Raw genomic sequence first — 18,012 nt, 5'->3', positions numbered from 1 at the left:
GTCTAGTGGGGGATGAGATGATAAACTGGATACGTAGGTAAATGATATAATATATTACAAAATAATTAGTGCCAAGATTTAAAAATAAAGGTGCAGGGGGAGGCCTAGCTGGGTAGTTCAGTTGGTTGGAGGGTTTTCCTTGTATACCAAAAGGGTACAAGTTCGATCCTAGTCAGGGCATGTACAGGTAGCAACCAATTGATGTTTCTCTCTCACTAATGTTTCTCTTTCTCTCTCTCCCTCTCTCTGAAAAAAATCAACAAACATATCCTCAGGTGAGAATTAAAGATTACAATAATAAATTAATTAATTAATAAATTAATTAATAAAGGAGGAAATGGGAGAGGGAATGGTGGGCAGGGGTCATTCACAGGGTAGGTAGGGTAGCCAGATAGCCTTCTGAGAAGGTGACATTGGATTTGAGACTAAAGAAAGTGGAAAAGCAGCCATATGGATGTTGGTGGAAAGGGGAATCCCACAGTAAATAGAATGGCCCTGCGGCCAGAGCCTAGGGAGTGCTCAAAGAGCACCAGGGGCAGGAGTAGAGGGAACAAAAAGGGTTAGTAGGTGGTAAGTTCAGACAAGTAAGGTCAGGGCTGGTGGTGCACATCAAGAAAGGTCCTGTAGGCCAAAGTGAAGGCTTGTGTGAAATGAGGAGCCACTTGGGATTTAGGTGCAGAGGAGTGACCTGACCTGACAGCATTTTAACAGGGTGCCTCTGGCTGGTGTACTAAGAACAGTCTGAAAGGAGGCTAGGGCAGAGCTGGGACTCCAGTTAGGCAGTTACTACAGTAACCATGGACTTGCTTTGAATTGAAATTGAAGCAAAGATGTCTAGCCTGGGGTCTGCGTCAGAAGGAACACTCCATCACCATTTGTTGGGCAAAATATTGAATCATGTCTCTTTGCCAGCATTATGGTGCCTGAAAGCACAGCCAAGGGGACGTTGCTTCTGGACCTGAACTTGGTCTGCTTTGATGATGACAGTGAAGCACCAAACAGCCAATTCAACTTCACCACACCATCTGCAGTGGGGAGCCACGGCAGATTTTTACAGGATCCAGCTGGCTCTGGGAAAATTGTGGTCAGTTAATGGTCATTGCATCATTGCATGGGGGAAGCTGGTCTAACATGCATAGTGCTTTTGCTAGCCCAGAGAGAGAAAATTTCCGAGGTAACTCCCACTTTGTGTGGCTGTGACTGATGAACTTCACAGTGACTCTGTTTTCCCCATTTGCTCTTTATTTTACCCAAGTCCTGGGAACCGTTTGTTATGCATAGTTGTGCTGGGGTGGTAAGAACTGAATTCTTTCTTGCATCACTGCAGTTGGCTGTGCCTGTTTGGCTGCCTTTATAGTCACGTTAATTCCCTCTGGGCTCAGCACTCCTGTGTATTTGAGTGCTCCTTCCTGGCCCATGGAGGTGTGAGGTGAGAGAAAGCAGGTCCAGGGCCATGAGTGTGAGTGTGTCGTGCTAAACTCGTCTTGGAGAACCACTGCAGACCCAAAGGAGAATGACAGAGTGAGGCTGTTTAGGTAGCCTCACTCCACAGCATCTCCACAGGGGCAGAGTGGAACTGGAAGCAGGATGAACATGAAAAGCAGGTCTCTATATGAGACCTTTCCCTACAGGGTTCCTACTGGAGGGTATTGGGAAAGAGGAGAGAAAAATGGAAGGGCAGAGGAAGTCAGTGGTTTTGGGAAGGGGGAATCAGAGGGCAGTGGTCCTGGTTGGGAGACCTTTGCATAAGAGATCAAGCTTCATGGGGGAGAGCAGGCAGCCCACTAGGAGGCACCCTCTCACCCACCCCTTTCTCCTCCTCCCACCCCAAGCCCTTCTTGGGTCCCCAAGAAAGTCTCATCAATTTTATTCATAGTGTCAGCTAAAAAATAATTTTTCATTTTTTCTGTTTAGGAAATTAATTCATGCTCACTGTAGAAAATGTAGAAAACACAGAAAAGCATTAACATTCAGTGATAACCACTATTAATATTTTGATGTATTTCCTTCTTCTTCACTACACATAGATTTTATGTATATTCCATACATATATGCATAAGTATTTTAAATGATGGAAATATCCTTGCATATGGGATCTATATTGTGCTTCTTTTCAACTAACCGGAAGTCTTCAGCCTATGCTGTTTAGCAACAGTGCTTGATAAATATCTTTAAACATAAAATCATCTGCATAAATTCTCAAACAGTGAGCAAAGGTATGGGCATAACTTTTTAAAGCTCCTTATGCAGGCAAAATGCTTTCCAGAAAGTTTTTCCAATTTACAGGTCTACTAACAGTTATGAAAATATCTTTATTAGTTGAATTTAAAAGATTGCTTTTGTGTGTAATCTGTTATCTGTTTTAATCCAGTTGATTGGTGATCTAGATTATGAAAATCCAAGTAATCTAGCAGCCAGCAATCAATACACAGTGACAATCCAGGTGCAGGATGTGGCCCATCCTTACTATAAAAGCAAGTATCATTTTGACTTATTTCATAAGGCATATTCCTTGAGTAGCAATGACTAGACTGGTGGGCAATACTCAGTACTGGCTAGGTATCTGTGTTAAAGAGGAGACTTCAAAAAACTCAAACACTTGGGAATCAGCCCAGATTCCTCCTGTCTGTCACCAAACACATTGAATTGGTCTCCAAGTCCTTTCTTCTGTGTCACCCCCTTAAAATCTCAAGCTTCTGCTGCCCCCCAACCCCATCCCACTAATACTGTTCTAATGTAGAACCTCCTCTTTCTCGGCTGAATTACAACATTGAAGTCTAAGGATTTGACTTTAGTCTTGCGCCTTTCCAAAGCATCCTCCACATTTCTGACAGTGATTTTTAGGAAATGAATATGCCATCGTATTACTTCCTTGCTTAAAGCCCTTGAGTGTCTTGCCTTAGCTGTCAAGTTCAAGATCAAACTCTTTGGCTTGGCACATAAGGACTTTCATCATTTGGCCCTGCCTGACCCTCTAGCTTCAACTGCAGTCACTAGCTTCTAACACTGTTTTTTTTTTCCTAACTAGGCCAAACAGCTTTCAGTCGTTTTGAGTTTTCTACCTTGGTATCCATGCCCATGCCTAGAGTTGCACCCCCACATTTCCCCCTCCTCCCATTTGTCTAGCTCTGATTACCTTTGTGAGATTCAGCTTGTACTTCCCCTGGCTTCTGCAGTGAACTGTACATGTGTCCTTCATAAGGCAGCTGCCCTCAGCACCTCGAAGGCAGAAACTGGCAGGTCTTAATCACTTTGTATCCCCAATATTTTGCACAGAACCAATTACACAGAGGATGCTTTATAAACGTTTACAAGTGAATGGGAATAGAATGTTGTGATTTAATTTTTTCCTACTTCTGTTTTTAGATAACATCTACATTTATGTTCTAACAATTCCGGAAAATGAGTTTCCTCTTGTCTTTGACCAGCCGTCCTATGTATTTAACGTGTCAGAAATAAGGCCAGGTAAGTAACAGACAAGAAACAGGCCACCATGCTCTTGACAGACTCCATCCAGATGGACACTCAGCGGAGGAGAAGCTCCCTTGCAGAGGCCCTGAGTGGTGTAGTGCACAGCGATTCACAGCTGAATCATGTTTACTGCATCTCTTATATCTTTTTAAATTGTCCTCACTGCTGAGGAGCCCTTCAGGTGAACTCTAGGTTTTGAAAACTGTTGATTAAACTGCATTTCTCTGAACACCTGGTCGCTTCCCTGTCCATGTGCCTGATCCCCTAATCCCCCCTTGTTGCAGCCAGAGTTTTCCCTTGGTCTCTCCTGTGATTTTTATCTAGCTCATTCAGAGAATTGAAATTTAAAAATAGAAAAACGTTTTCCCATTTCTAGAGTTTCTCCATTTAAAAATAGAGTAAAGACATTTTCTCTCCCTTAATAAGGAGTCACTGGGGGCCTCTTTTCTTTTTTGCCCTTCAGGAAGAATGGGAGTGTTGTTTTTTTTTGTTCTTCCAGGAAGAGCCTGGATTTCTGCAGGCTCTTTCCCTTTAAACAAAAGACTCCCCACTTCCAGCTTCGGTTTCTCCCCATCTCTTCCATTTGAAAATGGTCCTGTCAACTCCAGTATAATCAGACTTCACCACAGTGTCTGATCTTTTTATCATGGGTACTTCTATATTTAAAACAAAAAACTAAAACAAACACTCCTAAAATTATCTTCTCTTCATTTTATTCTCTCTCTTTAAGGTCGTCTCCATTTTATTCTAAAGTTATCTCAACTTCATTTTATTCTCTCTTTATGATGGTCTCTATTCCCTGACATTAAGTTTTAAACAAAAGACAAAAAAAGGGTCTAAAGGCAAAGCTTTTGATTCTTTATCTCTTACCCAGTGAATAACAAATGCAATAAGAATAAGCTTTTTATAAACTCAAAGAACTTAGAGTTATTGATCACCTACTCTGAGTCAAGGTCTTAGTGCTGGGGCTACATAGTTGAATGCAAGACAGTGTCTGTTCTTGAGGAGTATAATTTATGAAAACGGGCTGCCACAAAACAAGCACACCAGCCCTCCAGCAGCCCCACCACCAAGATTTGTAAAATAAACAAAATGGAGCAGTATTTAAAAACGTATACTCTGTAATGTAATGTCTAATCACTGGCGCGTGCACCTGAAACCAATATAATATTGTCTGTCAACTAATCAAAATATAAAAAATGGTTAAAAAATTTTAGCCTTGGCTGGTGTAGCTCAGTGGATTGAGCGCAGGCCTGCAAAACAGAGGATCGCGGTTCGATTCTCAGTCAGGGCACATGCCTGGGTTGCAGGCCAGTTCCCAGCAGGGAAAGCACAAGAGGCAACCATACATTGATATTTCTCTCCCTTTCTCCTTCCCTTCCCCTCTAAAAATAAATAAATAAAATCTTTAAAAAAATGTAAATCTATACTCTAATCCTCAGTTGCTAAAATCTTACAAATTGTTTATTTTTCATCTCATGTATAAGAACAACTCATGCCCATTATAGAAAATGTGAAAAATACAAGAGACTTTTAGAAAACACTGCTGCAAAGAGATGCGTGTGTGGGAATGCTCTGTGCCGTGTGGGTGTGATAGCATAGTGATTGGTGTTGCTGGTGTCTGTATAAAGGCATGAATTGTCTTTTACGCCTTGCAGTTTGGCTTGGATCACAGGACTAATGACCTCATGGCTGCTCATTAGCATAATTTGAATTTAATAAAACTGAAGATATAAAACATACAGCGTTTTAACAGCCAAGGGGCCTCCAAAAGCCTTAACTGCCCATGGCAATGAGAATATCTGCTCCTGGATCTTCCCTGTACCCCCCAAAGCAGGACTAATCTGAGGTACTTTGTCCTCCCAGCTGGAACCCAGTTTGGAAGGGTGCGAGCCACCGATCACGACCTCCCCCAGAGCAGCATTGTGTACTCCATCTCTGCTGGAGGGGCTGGCCACCAGTACACAAACACATTTTGGATTAATCCCAAAACAGGAGAACTCAAGCTGGTGACTAAAGTGGACTACGAAACAACCCCCACCTATACTCTCAGAATCCAGGCCACCAACAATGAGGACACAGACTCGGTCACTGTGAGTGAGTCTGTTTTGGTGTAGGGTCTCTCTGGCTCCCTCCAGTTGTGGCTATAGTAATAAGAATCCTAATAGGGCACATCCCATTTCCTGTCACGTTCAAACGTGACAGGAAATGACTAGTGATGTTCAGGACAGCACACCTGGACACACAGAGCAGTGCCCAGAAAATAAAGATTGTCATCCAAGTGTGTGGGTGCCTGGGAGGAGCGCTGAGATTGATGACCACTCCGTGGGACAAGTGTCTTCTAGCTGCCCTTGAAATCTCCCTGTGCTTTCACAGTCGGCTGATGGTGACATGCACATGGCCAGAAGTGGGGTGTGGTTTTGTAGCTATGCATTCCTCCCGCCCCAGTAGCTTTGCTGTGTTCCTACACTGCCTCCATCACACCAGATGGGGTAGTTCTTAAAATGATGTGGCTTGACTGGGGTCATACTGCTTCTCAACCTTTGATGTTGAGAATCTGGTTAAATGCAGATTCTGAGTCTGCTTGGTGTGAGTAGGGCCTAGGAATCTGTTTCCGAGTGGTGTCCACGCACCTGGTCCAGGGCCACCCTTTGAGTAACAAGGTTTAACCAGCCTGTGCTGTCAGTGGTAAGGTTTATCTGAGGGTAATACGATGGCCACAGGGACAGAACGATTTCTTGCTCTTTCCCATTAGTAAAGTGAAAAAGCATAAGGCAAAATTAACTCTCTGCTAGCAGCAGGCAGCCCTGTGTGATAGATAGAATGACTGGTTCAGAATCAGGAGACAGAGTTCATTTCTCAACTTTAATCCCAAGGGGGTCTGAACCACGCTTATCTTCGCATCCCAATTTCTTGATCTCTTCAATGAAGAGTCACTCGATCACCCAACGCCTGACTAGTCCAGTTCCTCTCATGACTTGCTTTGAATTAACAGGATGATGGTTTTAATGATGTGTGAGGCTCAGCATTGCCTGCTGAGGAAGAGATGTGTTAAGTTGGAGATAATTGTAGTGTTTGTTAGGCCAGCTTTTTGAGAAAAATGAATGGACTCCACTTTGGGAGCTAACTAGAATGAACATTTCAATTTATTCCTGGGCTCAGAAATTGCTGAAATCCCCAAATTTCAAAGGTAGAATAAATACAACTCAAAATTCATAAGCTTTAAAAAAAAGGGTGATGGTCACATAAGTCCCTTTCAGGGCTGACATTCTGTGATTCTGTGCTGGCAGCTGTCCCAGTCCATATTCCAATTCACCAGGAATAAAAGACAGCAATGAAAGAGAATAGGCTGGCCCTGCTTATGACAGGTGAGCACCATGGGCTTAGTGCACTCTAATAGCCCAGGTTACAGATAAGATCCCAGCTTAGCCAGGTCCTCTTGTTCCATCCCAGTGGTTCTCGACCCTGGCTGCATATTAGAATCAGCTGGAAAACATTAAAAAATAATGCCTGTGCCCCCTTCCCCCCCTGCAGAGAGTCAAATTCATTCTGTCTGGAGTGTGCCTAAGAAAGCAGAGGCAGGATCGAGAACCATTATTCTCTAGTTCAACATTAAAGATGCAACTTCCAATTCATGGGGGCAGTGAGCAAGGAAGTACCGAGGGTCACCATAAATCCATAACTGTCACTGGAAACACAGGTCAGCATTACCTGAGGATGAGCCCCATGTGCTTGGTGCATATATGTGGGACTATGTGCCTGTGTACACATATTGTGCGCATGTGCACACACAGTACAGAAGTTAATAGCATAGGACTTAGAATAGGACAGACCTGTTTTCAAATCTCAATTCTGGTACTCACCAGCTAAATGACTTCAGACCAACTGTCTAATCTAAGCCTCAGTTTCCTTATCTGTAATATGAGAATGATCATATTATCTATCTCAGGAAAGGTTACATGAGCTAGACCAGGGAAGCACAGAGCCCAGGGCCTGGCTCAGTAAGCACTCAGTAAGTTTTAGCTACTAAAATGGCCACCTTCTTGCTGTTCTAGGTTACTGTTAACATTCTGGAAAAAAATGATGAAAAGCCAATTTGTACCCCAAACTCTTATTTCCTGGCCATCCCAGTGGATCTGAAAGTTGGCACAAATATTCAAAATTTCAAGTTGATATGTACTGATCGTGATTCCAGCCCCAGGTCTTTCCGTTACTCCATTGGCCCAGGTACAGTATCTGACATTGACTGTCTTGGCCCAGCCCTGGGGGTTGGAAGCCTCACTGCTGGTCAGGGAGAATGGGTGGGGGTTGTGTGCTCACGCCTGATCTGGGCGCAGTGTGTGTGGGTGCAGGATTGTAACTGAGGACAGCGGATGAGGGGTGGAATGGTCCCGGTGCCTTTCTGGCTTCCTCTGGGCTTCCCCTTCTTCTTACCTGGCTCCTCGCAGGTCCTCACACAAAGCTGCCCAGAGGCCCTAGGGAGAGTGCACCACGCTGATGGTGAGCCCCAAACTCCCAGACTGTCATATGATTTGTGAATCATATTAGTATAGTTTAATTTTTTTCTAGTCCAACTGCTCAACTTGCACGCTTGCAGTGGGGGCAGGGAATCCCAGTCCTTGCTCTAGGTAATAATAGATTAATTAGATTAAATGCATTTTAAAATGTATCCTCAGGAATTCTCTTCTGCTCCATTCATTTTGTCTCGTTAAAAATATGACATTGCACTAGGGGTGGGAAAGGGGAAAGAGCACCAAAAATGAGATAGAAATAGCTTATCTAATGTAGTGTTGGGGCAGAGATTTAAACCCAAACAAGCAGAGCAATTCCAAGTGAAAGACTGAAAACCCATCTTGGCTGCCTGCTGAGCCCTGGTGAGCATGAACTCTGAACAGCAGGAAGCTTCTTGAGCAGGCTGTGTGACACAACCCAGGGGCAGAGAGCACCTTGAGACTGCAGTTGTCGAAGATGGAAATAATCCATACTGAGAACCCCCAGGCCTTTATGGAGCACTTGGCTGCTAAGGGAGCAAAAATTGCATCGTCTGCTGCTCCATTTACTGGTTTTCAGTTTGGTAATGAGTCTAGAGTCACCAGAGGAATGAGCAAAGGCTGCTTGGGTGAGCAGCCTCCCTGCAGCCTTCCTGCAGCCTTACTGCCCTGTTCCCTGAGCTGTGAGCCCTGAGCCCTCAAAGACTGTGGGGGAAGGGGAATGGAGTAGATGCAGGAAGACCTGGAAATGCAATCCCCGCGAAGCCAGAAGGTACCTTTGGGGGGAACTCCAGGGAAATATGTCATTAGTTCTGCGTGATGCACCATGTTCCACAAAGGGCAAGAAGTGAGCTTGGTCTATGGCTAGTAATGTGGCCTTCTCTACTCTCTTGGGCCTACTTATTATCTGAGTGCAAGGCACACCGGGTCCAAATAAATGCTGTGTGAGAAGGACTGGGCTAGAGAGGCTGCGCCAGGATGATTAAATCTCTCTGCAAGGTACTGACCCTGCTGCTGGGACAGGTGCACTATTGTCCTATTGTGCTCTTATTCCTTTTGCAGCTACACTGGTTGTGAGCAGTTTCTTTATAGTAATGAAACTTCTGGTGCAGTTAAGGCCAGTGTTGTAACCCTGGTGCACTGGAAATATTCTACAGCAGAGGTGTGGACATTTGCAGGAAAGACTGGATGCAGTTTTCCTCTGAACCTTTATTTCTCACTCCCTTTTCTTCCTTTGCCCCAAATCCTTGTCTCAAATCTCATACAGGCAATGTCAATGGTCATTTCACCTTTTCTCCCAATGCTGGCTCCAATGTCACACGGCTGCTCCTTGCGACTCGCTTTGACTATACTGGTGGGCTTGATAAGGTCTGGGACTACAGACTGCTTGTCTACATAACTGATGACAACTTGCTGTCTGGCAGGAAGCAAGCTGACACGCTGGTTGAAACAGGGACAGTGACACTGAGTATTCGTGTCATTCCTCACCCAACTACTATCATCACCACAACCTCCAGGGTAAGGGTTTTGGGACCTGGACTCCTCAGTTACATCCTTCTGATTGACATCGATGGAGCCCTTTGACCCAGGAGAAATGTGGGATGGACCGAAAAGAATTGAGGTGTTAGGATGTTGCCAGAAATGGCAACAATAGGCTTGGTTTGGGTAGTCACTGGGTGGTAGATAGATTTGGATGAGACCCAAGACTGGTAAAACCACCAATTTTTCCTCTTCTTGTAACTTATAGGTGCGCATTTGTGGAGGAAGTTGCGATAGGTCAGGTACTGGCCAGCTGTGGTGCTTGTGGCACAGGAAACAGTTTTCGTGGGCATGCGCTGGTTACTACCTTCACAACCCCTCCTCAGTTTGCTCCAAAGAGCCATACAAAAAAACTCTGCCTGTGAAAGCAGGTAGCCGCCCGGTGCTCTTCTCTTCTTCTGAAGAGTTGTGATGCACCGAATGGTACCCAACTCCTCATCTTCACTCCATTAAACTTCATTCATGCAATCTACAAATATTGATTGAATGCCCATAATATGCCAATCATCTTGGTGAACAAACTTAAAATGATCTTTGCTCTCATGGAACTTATAATATGGGGCAGTGGTTCTCAAAGTGTGGTCCCCAGACCAATAGCATCAGCATCACCTGTACATTTGTTAAAAATGCATGTTGTTGGGCCCATTCCAGAATATTGCAGTTACACCTCACCCAATCACGATCATCACCACAACCTCATGGAAAGGATGTTGGATCCTGGAATCCCCAACTACATCCCCAGACCTAATAGATCAGAAACCCTTCAGTGGGGCCCAGCAATCTGTGTTTTTAGTAAGCGTTCCAGGGGGTTCTGATGTGTGCTAAAGTTTGAGATCCACCAATTTAGAGGGGAGACAGATTAAGTACATGCAATTTAATAAAGGTATGTAGCTTAATAAAGTAACTACAGATTGTGGTGAATGACAGGAAGAAAAATAAGCAGGTGCCAAAACAGAACCTGTGTGGTAAAGGAAGGGAGAGTCTGGGGTCCGGCAACCAGGTTACCCCCACATGCCATGGAGGAACTGGCTGTCTCTGTGCTGACTGTTTTGTCCCCTTTCCTCCTGTTCCCAGTAAAAGTTATGCCCTTGGTTTGCAGCCCCATACTTCTAGTATACTAGAGAAAAGGTAATAAAAACCTTAAAAAACCACCTATGACAGGTGGTCAGATTTTGACCTCAGGTTGATGTTCATCTTCCTGTTCTTAAGTCAGTTATCACACCAGTGAACGAAAGCATGAGGTAACCTTAAGGGTTTGCTATTGGAGTTGGAGCCAGTAATCTCCCCTGAGTAAGGAACTGCTACATTTCTGGGGCTTATAACATGACCCAGTTGTAGTATCTCCACTCCTGGAATCCCCATAAATTGTTTATCTGTCTCCCACACTAAGAAGCAAATGCTGAACTTGAGGTTTCACTGTGATATCAGCCCACTCATGTGGCAGTGCAGCTTGTAGTGAGTGAACACTGACAAACCTACAAAATGTTACAAAAACAACTTCCATGGCTCATGCCTTCCCAGTGAGAGACAATGGCTATATTAGTCCCTGGGTCATGCCATGATTTGGCAGGGAAAAAAGCCAATGGAATTTTTTAGCTTTGGGGAAGGAGAAGAAAGACAGAGAATAAAATTAGGCCTAGAGTTGCTTTTCAGTTTCCTACATTTCTGGGTTTTGATCTAATGAATGTCTGGAAAGACTATAAATAAGGTGATTAATTGAAGCATCAAGAACAGTGAGCACGCAGATGTCCAACATACAGAACAAAGACAAAGAGTGAAATAAATACTCAATACGGGAGAGTGCTGATGTCAGGAACACTACCACCCTCCATTCACCTTCCCCTTCTCTGTCATTCAAGCCCAGGGTCACCCACCAGATCCTGAGGAAAAACGTTTATTCTCCATCAGCGTGGTACGTGCCTTTTGTCATCGCTTTTGGATCCGTATTGCTTCTGATTTTCCTCGTGACTCTGATGGTTCAGTTGGCCAAAGCCATCCACAGACATTGTCCCTGCAAGACTGGGAAGCACAGGAAACCTCTGTAAGTTGCCAGTGGGCTGGGGTCCTTTCCACCACTTCCTTTGGGACACTGTTTTCAGTGATATCAGCAAAAGGAAAGGTAGAGATTTAGAATTTCTTCACGGGATACAGAGGGTGTCTGGTGTGAAGGAAGAAAAAGGACATACAGGAGAAGAATCCTCGCTCCCCTTAGTCCTGGTGTATCCTCTTCATCACCTACTGGGTCAGGAAACTGTTCCTTTGGTTTTCCTGGGCACCTGCCCTGTCCCTGATGTGTTCTCAAAGAAATTGGGGCTTCAACCTCTTGGTGACTTGCCCTGAATACATGCTTCAGAAAAAAGCTGAGTTGTGAGTAGCATTAGAATATTCTGTGCTCTTATTTGCAGAATATTTAAAGGATGGGATGCAATTAGAGGGAGCACACAAAACCAATAAGGAAATTAAACTCCAGTGATTAGGTTGGGCTTGTTCTTTTTCATCTGGCCCCGATCTCTCTCTCTCTAGGGCTGTACACACAGGCCTGTGTTCTCTCCCTCCCACTCTCTTCTGCTCAGTAACATGCCTCTTACTGTGACACCCTGCAAAGTCTTTTACCGGCTAGAGTGAGGTAGAAGAGTGAAGTGAAGAGAGCACTAAATTGTTTCAAGCTTCCCCCAGAGCTGGTGTCTTGAGTTTCAGAAATTTCAGAAGCTCTTTACATACAATGAGAGCACAATGGTTCTGAGCCTGGGCTTTGAGGTTAGACAAGGACTGAGTTCAAATCTTAGCTCTAACTTTTTCTAGGTATATATGGCTTTGGGCCTCTGTGACTTCCAATGTCCTTATTTGAAAATGAAACAACTAAATAAACAACTGCAAAGCAAGCACTTAGGATGTTCCTGATATAAATGCTTAGATAAACTATTTTTTAAATCTTGTTGCATTATTTTTCATGGTTCACTGAGCTCAGGATTTTAGATTCCCAGTTTAGTATAAGCCCAAGAATCTTGGGGTATTGGAACTTGAGTTTTAGAATTTCTCATTGGAGAAAGGAAGGGGTAATAAGACTCATGTCCCTTTTAAAGATATTTTGAAGATTAACTAGTACTTAATTCAAATAATTTAAAATTTGTGAATTAAAGACTCAATATAAAACTGTAAGGCATTAGCATAAAGATATGCTTTGCATTCTGCCATATTTATTGGGGAAGTTCGTTGCTATTGGCAACCTTGAATTCAAGGTAAGAAATCCCTGAGCATCTGTTGAAATTAAAAAAGGCATTTTTGTTTGGACTCTGCTCACAAATTGATTTTAAAAACTGGCTCCAAAAGAGTAATGCTTAAGCTCATAAGGATGGTGGTACTCTGTAATGGGATTTAGGTAAAAGTTTTTAAAGAAAGTCATTCATCCAGTAGATGTGACTCACATGCAATTTTTGCTTAAATGTTAAATATGCACCTTGAATTCGGTTGCTTTAACTTACTTCCTAAATATTAATCATTTTCAACATGGTTAACTTAAAAAAAGAAAAATCTAGTAATTCAGACTCAGACCTAGTCACTCTGGAAATTAGTTGTACCAAATGGCAGCCAACATTCGTCCAACAATAGCAAAATAGAAAACAATTAGAGCCACAATATTATAGAATCCAAGGTTATCTTGGAAAGGGTCTTAGAATCCACATATATCTCTTTATGTTACAGGAAACCAGGCTTTAACTGCCAGCCCTTGAACCTGCAGCTACGTACTAGGGAGAAAAGTGGGGCAGGCGGAATTGCTGGGCAGTGTCGTTGGGGTTCTTATACCCTCACCCAGTGTTGTCAGAGAATATGTATTATTCTCTGAAGTTCTATAAAGCAATATTCCCAACTTATCAAGCTCTCAGACCCTCCTTAGTCCCAAACCAATAGTGATGGAACTGCTCTGTTTGGAGCAAGGGTGGGAGCCCAGCCTTCAATTCAGTCCCTATCCCTGGCCCCTTTCAGTTGACTCCTGAATCCCAGGGAACACAGCTGCCCAAAGACCACCACGTTCTCATGAGTGTACAAGTGCAGTATACCCTCAGGTTAATTCTCGTCCATTCCTTTTTTTCCCTACAGAGTGAAGAAAGGAGGTATGTGTAGTGCTTGTTCCCTTTGTTTGTAGCTGTTGCTATTGTTGTTATTATTATCATTTTTGTTGCTCTGTTATATTGTATGCAAGGGCTTGAACTCAACAGAGAACTAGGATGCAGTTCCATCTTGGTGGGCTTTAGCTGCACCATCTGTGGGCAGAATCACACTGAGGACGGGTGTAGCTAAGGAAAAGGAAGATCAGGGTATGTGGTGCCATTAGCCCACTCAAATCACTCATTTTGGTCCTGCCTGTTTCCTACCCAGAGTCACCTCTAATTAGCTCAGCTTAAGCACATAGAGGTCCATTTTCCACTGAGTGGGACAGGAATGAAGAATTCTTTGTGGGCTAAAACACAGACAATATCTACTCTCTGCCGTTCACAGAGGGACTTGGCCCCTCCTGAGGACAGCTAATGCTCTGTATTGGACAAATGTCTCTTTTTAAAGAGCAAAAATACTTTATTCTGAGATTCTAGTGGTTTTGACTATTTTACAAGTTATTTAGCTCAGTCTGGTTAGACAGGGGGCTGGGTGCTGTCCGGTGGGCTGGGAGCAGTGAATGATTTTAGGGTTGTTGGTGAACTGAGCAAGTTCCATCTGACCAACTCCAAGCCTGGGGAGATGTCACACCTGGCCGAAAGTTTTGCCTTGAGGAGAATCCGCACTATGGGGTGAGAAAGTACAAGGAATCGGAAAGTGTGTTTTTAAAAATGATTGTTTTAATCACTCCAATCATAGATATGTGTGTCTGACATGCATGAGGCATATCTAAGCAGGATTAGAAATTTAATTATAATGGTTATTAATCATACCAAATAGAATGCTTTTAATAAATGAGATTTGTGCAAGCTGTCTCCTATCCTAGTTACTTTTTTTAAAAGGGTATAGGGAATAAATAGAAAGAATCCCCCCACTATGAACAAATATATCAACACAATCTTTCTGCCGTTTAAAAACTAATTTCTTAGGTTCGTAATAACAATAAGCTGGAAAAAGAACAGAAAAAAATTATTTTAGTTCTGTGTGTTGTGTGTGTGTGTGTGCTTTTCTGAGATAGAAAGCCAGCAACAAACATGTCTGCAGACAGAAATTTTTTTTTGCCATGCCTGCCATGCTGATTTAAAAATCTGTTTAAGAGAAATTCTGTTGTGGAGGTAGAATTTTAAGGTCAATTTAATGTCCAAGAAACTTAACTCCTGCCTGTTCTGTTTCCTGCAGAAATGAAGAATACAAAGAGAGAAGTTGTGGTGGTGAGTGTGGTTGGCCACGGGGCACCTGGCTTGGATGGTGGGTTGTGGGGGCTCCTGTGTCTTCTCTGAGGCAGGCCCTGCCACAGCCTCGTGGGGCTGTTTATCATTCAGGGAGGTGCTTGTATCTGGCCACTGGAACAGATTGCTGTGTGACGAGCTCCTGATAGAATTTGTTCCCTCCACTGAACATGTCCACTGATATATTTGCAGAAGAACTGGGTTTCATAAATATTGAATAGTGGTGTTTATTATCTACACAAGCTCATCAGAAGCCTGAGTTGGGGGAGAGGAGCTTGAAAACCAGAACTGAAGATTTAGCTTTCAATGGGATTTATTTTTTCTTTGCCCTTCCATAACCTTGCAGAAAAAGTGATAGAGAAAGAGCAGTGCTTGGATCTGGGATTGGCTCTGCCCACTTAGCCATAGGATCTTGCAGACTCACTCAGCCTCTTTAAGCTGCAGATTCCTCATCTGTGAAATGGGAGTGAGAACACCTGCCCTGAGATAACAGGGGGAGAGATATTTTGAAAAATATTAAGTCAAACAAATGCAAAGTGTTATAGCTGAAGAATTACTCCAACCTTACCGTCTTGTTTTTCTTTTACGGAGTGTGATCCACCCACTGGAAAGTGATGGTAGTTGAAGGGGACCCCAGCCAGCTCTCCCACCCCCCAATAATAAGACTTTGTTATAATCCAAGACCCATAACTTTGGAATGAAAAGCACAATCAGGAGGACAATTCAGTGCACTGGAATTTTTGCTTCAAGCTCATCAACTAAGTGTTTATATGTATTGGTCAGTATACAAACAAGAAGAAGGAGTCTTATTGTCTAAGGCAAGTACCCTTCATTCAGAGACTGCCTCAGAATTATGTAATGTTAAATTAATCAATCAAGGAAATAAATTTCCATGACCATAAAAAGCGGTTTTGCAGAGTTGATCAAATGGATGAAACCCATACAGTCTCCATTTCCTCTTTCTTCAGTGCTGAGGAGCTGTGGAGAAGTTAGTAGGTGATGGCTTATGTGATAAAAACCAGAAGCTGAAGGGCCCACTGAACTTCAACACTGTCCTCATTAGCATGCTGAAGAGCAGCACCATTGGAAAGCTCACTGCGAAGGAAGGGGGTGTTTCCTTGCGGTCAGAGATCAGGTCCTGGAGTGTGGCCCAGAATAGGGATCAGGGCAAGAAAAAGATATGGAGCACAGAGCTTGGATGTGACAGCCAGACCCTGATGCAACATCACTCCAGCCTAGGCAGAGGGACACAGCCAGAGCCCAGGCTGGGAGCACATTTGCGTTCCTCTGTCCCTGCCCAGCAGTGGGCTTAGGCAATACAGGTCTTAGCTGGTGGTATGTGGCATTTCTGTTCTTCCTTCTATGCAGCTTAGATACCCTGTATTCAAGGTGCTTTCCTACACCCAAGTCTGTATTACATGTCCTCTTCCCACTCCTACCTGCACCCCCAAAGCATCTTATATTCTCCCTCATAGAGCCCTTAATTATCACTCTATATTGTAGTGCCTGTGTGTCCGTGGCTTCCACTTGATTGCAAGCTCTGTGTGGGCAGTAGCCACCCTTACCTTGTTCCCTGCTGTGTCCCCAGAATCAGCGCAGTGCCTACTGAGTTAATAAATGCCAAGAAGGCCCTGGGTAAGAAACTCAGGCTGTGAGGTTGAATGGCTTTGCCTGTGAGGAGGAGCATAGGATTATGCTTGAAGCTGTCTCTTTTTTTCTCTTTAGGAAACAATCCAGACGAGCACAGTCTTTGATGGCGAAGCCACAGACCCAGGTAATTAAGTAGCAGTGCCACCCATAAGGGTGTTTCTCTCATTCGAAGCTGATGGAATCGTGAGGACCTTATCTAATTGCATGCTCTTAACTCAGTTCCAGTTCATTTGGTTATGTTGCATGTGCAGTGCTGACCCGTCTAGATTGCAATACAAAGTGAGATCAGCTCTGAACTGAGCTGGCTTGCAGATACGCATGGGCAAGTGTGAGGCCTCCGAGGGTTTCCACCTCTGGGCTCCTTCTCAAGGACTGTGCCTCTGTCTAGTCTCCCTTTCTAAACACAAACCGAGTCAAGAAAATCGCTGAATATGAGAACCCACATTTTTTCCCATTCATGGGATCCAACCCCACTCCTGATCCATTCTGAATGCTTCCACACCATCCAATTTGGTAGTGAGAAATATGGAGAAATGGCAAGCTTGGCTTCTTTTTCTCCTAGATCAGGGCCAAGAATTCCTTCTTGGTTGGCAAGATGAACATAAGGTAAAGCTGGCCTCCAGAGCTCTCATCACCCCCATGAAATCAGCTCTGAATTTAGCTCCTTTACACACATCCCTCCACTTACAAAGGCTCAATTATAGAACATGAATAAAGGGAAGGAAACCAAATTCAGGAGGCAAGTGTGTTGGCTCCTTGCCATGCTCACATGCAAACGGCTTGGTCCTCCTCGGAAGGAGGATGGCTCCTCTCCAGGAGAGGCTGCTGCTGCTGCTGCTGGAATTAAATTTCCCTCTATTATTAGGTACTTGTTACCATAATGTGCCCACATTAGCATAAGTGCTGGTAGGATCCTCAGCGGAGAGGCCACTCATGCTGCATAGAAATGGCAGGAGCCTGAAACTCTGAGGTAAAAGCGAGGGAGAACCAAGGCCGTTATTCTGCATCTGTGTGTTTGAGAGAAGAAAAAAGAAGAAATGAGTCAACTGGACAAATGTGAACAGACACATCAATTTGTGTCTGCCGGCTCTGACACAATAAAAATGGCTCCATTGCATCAACTCAACAGGGACCAGATTTGGGTGTCTGTGTCTACAAATCTCCACTAACTTACCATAAATAAAAATCAGTCTTTTCCTCCTTACTTGGTGACTTCCTTTTAATACCAGGTATTCAGGGGTCTTTTAAAACAAATCAGAACAAAATGGGTAACCCCATTAGAAATTGAACCTAATTTATCCAAGGCTCCCATAGAGTTCCAGGTATACGTGGCCTTTTAATCTTGCGATTGAGATGGTCTTGACTCTCCTGAACCTATCCATGGAGTCATGGTATTTGCTACCTGTGTGGTAGGAGCTGCACAGCTCGTGGGAAGGGCAGGCTGGTGATGACTGTTTGTAGTGTTCGCAAGCCTGCTTTCC

At 43.8% G+C, this 18,012-nt stretch overlaps 1 protein-coding gene across 2 annotated transcripts in view; it reads left to right on the top strand.

The window, feature by feature from the left end:
- Positions 1-18,012, top strand: part of CDHR3 (cadherin related family member 3) — a 73,294-nt gene that overhangs the window by 52,096 nt on the left and 3,186 nt on the right. For both annotated transcript variants that reach the window (XM_037057048.1, XM_037057047.1), the window contains 10 exons: positions 913-1,084; positions 2,372-2,474; positions 3,367-3,465; positions 5,338-5,564; positions 7,527-7,698; positions 9,229-9,479; positions 11,360-11,541; positions 13,599-13,612; positions 14,832-14,863; positions 16,607-16,655. In XM_037057048.1, coding sequence (XP_036912943.1) covers positions 913-1,084; positions 2,372-2,474; positions 3,367-3,465; positions 5,338-5,564; positions 7,527-7,698; positions 9,229-9,479; positions 11,360-11,541; positions 13,599-13,612; positions 14,832-14,863; positions 16,607-16,655 — 1,301 coding nt within the window. The remainder of the gene's footprint in view (positions 1-912; positions 1,085-2,371; positions 2,475-3,366; positions 3,466-5,337; positions 5,565-7,526; positions 7,699-9,228; positions 9,480-11,359; positions 11,542-13,598; positions 13,613-14,831; positions 14,864-16,606; positions 16,656-18,012) is intronic.

The sequence above is a fragment of the Sturnira hondurensis genome, unplaced genomic scaffold (genome assembly GCF_014824575.4).
Source record: "Sturnira hondurensis isolate 20B ecotype Veracruz unplaced genomic scaffold, ASM1482457v3 Scaffold0009314, whole genome shotgun sequence".
Classification (NCBI taxonomy): Eukaryota; Metazoa; Chordata; class Mammalia; order Chiroptera; family Phyllostomidae; genus Sturnira; species Sturnira hondurensis.
The sequence above is the reverse complement of the archived record's forward strand: the minus strand, read 5'-3'. Positions and strand labels throughout refer to the sequence as shown.